The sequence below is a fragment of the Corylus avellana genome, chromosome 1 (assembly GCF_965113065.1).
Source record: "Corylus avellana chromosome 1, dhCorAvel1.hap1.2, whole genome shotgun sequence".
Classification (NCBI taxonomy): Eukaryota; Viridiplantae; Streptophyta; class Magnoliopsida; order Fagales; family Betulaceae; genus Corylus; species Corylus avellana.
This window is the reverse complement of record NC_142490.1, coordinates 43,876,181-43,879,084: the sequence shown is the minus strand read 5'-3', so window position 1 is coordinate 43,879,084 and position 2,904 is coordinate 43,876,181. Positions and strand designations below refer to the sequence as shown.

At 39.9% G+C, this 2,904-nt stretch overlaps 1 protein-coding gene across 1 annotated transcript; it reads left to right on the top strand.

Moving 5' to 3' along the window:
• The first annotated feature begins 287 nt into the window (after nucleotides 1-287).
• Nucleotides 288-2,399, top strand: LOC132169939 (disease resistance RPP13-like protein 4). Its single transcript, XM_059580877.1, has one exon. The coding sequence runs from the start codon at nucleotides 288-290 to the stop codon at nucleotides 2,397-2,399; it is 2,112 nt and encodes a 703-aa protein (XP_059436860.1).
• Nucleotides 2,400-2,904: the final 505 nt, after the last annotated feature.

Genomic DNA, 2,904 nt, shown 5'->3' with positions numbered 1-2,904 from the left:
TTTGTGTTGCACTAATCTTCCCCTTTTCATTGAAAGATTGTTTCCACTACTCTTGACATTATACTTGTAAGGGGTTGTTAAATTCTCGGTAAGTATATACAAGAGATTGAGCCTCATTCTACCATTTGTTCGAATCTTGTGTCATTTTCTGTTCATTGTTCTCTTCCGACCATTGCTGCCAATTAAGCAAAGGTTGTTGGCTCGTTTCTTCTCTCCATTTCATTGTATTGTTCCATTCTTTCTTGTTAATCTGAGGTTGTACGTTGGCTCCTTATTGTTAATCAACCATGTCGAAACAAATCACCTCTCCAAATTCTTCATTTGAGCCTTTGGATCTTCTTTCATTCTCGAGATCTGGGCGAACCACGCCCTTCCATATATTCATCGATTTCATCATGCCGCAGTTTCTAGACCAATTATCCAAGCGAAAGAAACACCTAACTCCTAGCCAAAAGGAGGACGAAGGTATACAGCTAAAGTTTATGAAAATCCTGGAGGAACTAAAGTGCGTAGAAAATGGCTGTGAGAGACTGAAGGAATGGGGAGACCGCGTCAACAATGAGTTCAAAGATTTGATTCTCAACAATTTGGACGATGCCATCAGAGAAGGAAAAGAAGAATCAAGAAAATCCATTGAAACCAAAATCCTTGAAGAAAAGCTTGACCAAACCCTTGGAGTTGTCTTAACGTTAAAGACTCGACTCGATTCAATCAAAAAACTCTCTTCAGATAATTTGGAGTCTAGAAGCTTCAAACCTTCCCGCTTTGCTAAGAAGTTAGAGCTAAATATCGAAAACATGATGTCTGAGAGCTCAATTTTGAAGGAGATTCGGGAGGTCTACCATGGTCTAAAAGAAGAATGGAAGCAAAGCTGTTTGCTCTGTTTCTCGGTGTTCCCTCAGAACACGGTCATCAAGAAGAAAGCATTGGTCCACTGGTGGGTAGGTGAGGGTTTTTTATCCGACACTAGTGCCGAGGAGAAGGGCAACGGTTTGTTCGAAGAATTTATCGCCAGAGGCATCATCGAGCGCGTTCCCAAAAAGCGCAGACCAAGCTCAGAACTCTGCAAGATGCACCCGTTAATTCGCTACGCTGTAATTCGGCTTGCGGAAACAAACAACTTCACTCGCTTTCACCCAAATGGAAATCCAACTGCAGATTTCTCTGACAAGAGTAATACGAGGGGGGGAACAAGCAACTTCATTCGCTCTCTCACAAATAGAAATCCAATTGCAGATTTCTCTGAGAAGAAGAAGAATAAGAGGGGGTTCCTAGTAAAAACTGAAGAAGGATATTCGTCGCTTCGGGAGTTGACTTATGGCTTCCGTCTGAAGGTGGAGAAAGTTGAAACTCTGTTTAACGTAAGTGAGCCGTATGTTGATTTAAGAGAGGACAGTTTATCAGAGATGAAGAATTTGAAAGTTCTTCAATTGGGTAGATATCAGGAGTCGACTAAGCAAGTTGTTGAAGTAGATGATACCGAGTTCTTGAACGATTTAAAGAAAATGAAACGTCTTAGTTACTTCAGCCTTAGGGGAATCACTAGAGTTACGGCTCTTCCAGATTCAATTTGCAAACTCACCAAGCTAATCATCGTGGATCTCCATGCCTGTCATTATTTAGAGAGCCTTCCAGAAGGGATAGGCTCACTGACAAACCTGACATGGTTAGACATATCTGGGTGTTACTTGATTAGCCACATGCCTGCTGGACTTTCTAAGCTCTCAAAACTCCAAGTCCTTCATGGCTTTTTGATTGGTAAACCACCGAAAGAAAAAAAGCGTCCCGGGAAAACTTCAGGGCACGACGGCGAGAATAGAAATGGTTGTGTGCCCGACGTCCAGAAGGTCTGCAAGCTGAAAGATTTGGCAATTCTGGAAAGTTTGAAGAAGTTGAGCATAAATGTAGACAGAAGGTATAAGACTGAGGACGTAGCGGAGCTGATTGATTTATCAAAATTTAAAAACCTCGTGTCGTTATCGGTAGCATGGCCAGAGAAAGAGCAGAGTATCGAACAGGGAAATTCAACGAACACAACTACCGCGACTCCGAATCTTACATCGCCTGCTTCTTTAACGAAACTGGAGCTTCGGTTTCTCCCTTGTTCTGAGATGCCTGACTGGGTGACGATCTTAAACCTGAAGAACCTGAAGAAGCTGTATGTAAGGGGAGGAAAGCTGTCGCAAGTACTTCACCCAGTGGGATGCGAGAAATGGAATGTTAGCATTCTACGGTTGGAGTTGTTGAGTGAATTGCAGATGGATTGGCGGCAACTGCGAGCACTGTTTCCAGAGTTGAGGTACGTGCAGAAAATCAAATGTCCTAAACTCATTTTGTTCCCCTGTGACGAGAATGGAGAGTGGGCAAGAGGCCGGGAAGCAGATACAGAGCACGCATGAAATATTCTTTTTATTGTATCTCTTTATCAATTATGTACCACGTTATAATGTTGCTACTAAGTTGTTCGTATTACTTATTTGAATTCTGTGTTTCTGTATATCTTCAATCTTCAATATATATATATATATATATATATATATATATATATATATATGCTCTACAAAATGATAATAAATCTGTCAAAATCTAAGGGAAGAAGATGAAATATGGAAGAAATTTTGAATCATTTTCATTAACTTTCAAAGAATCACTTTATAGCTGCTCTGTTTTCTAGAGTATTAATCAGTTACAAGCAAACTAATCAAATTAACTAGCTTAACTTGCTAACCGAATAAGATTTGAGATTGCATTTGAGAAATAGAGTTTTTAAGTAAAAAATAGCTTTTGAGCAAAAGCTTCATTTTTAAGCTTTTGCCAAAACTGCGTTTTGGCAATTTTTAGGCTTTTTGGACCCTTAAAAACGCTTTTAATTTTTTTACCAAACGAGTATTTTTTTTCTTCAAA

Excerpts from the sequence above, each read along its gene's own strand:
- LOC132169939 (XM_059580877.1), top strand. The coding sequence starts at position 288 with ATGTCGAAACAAATCACCTCTCCAAATTCTTCATTTGAGCCTTTGGAT.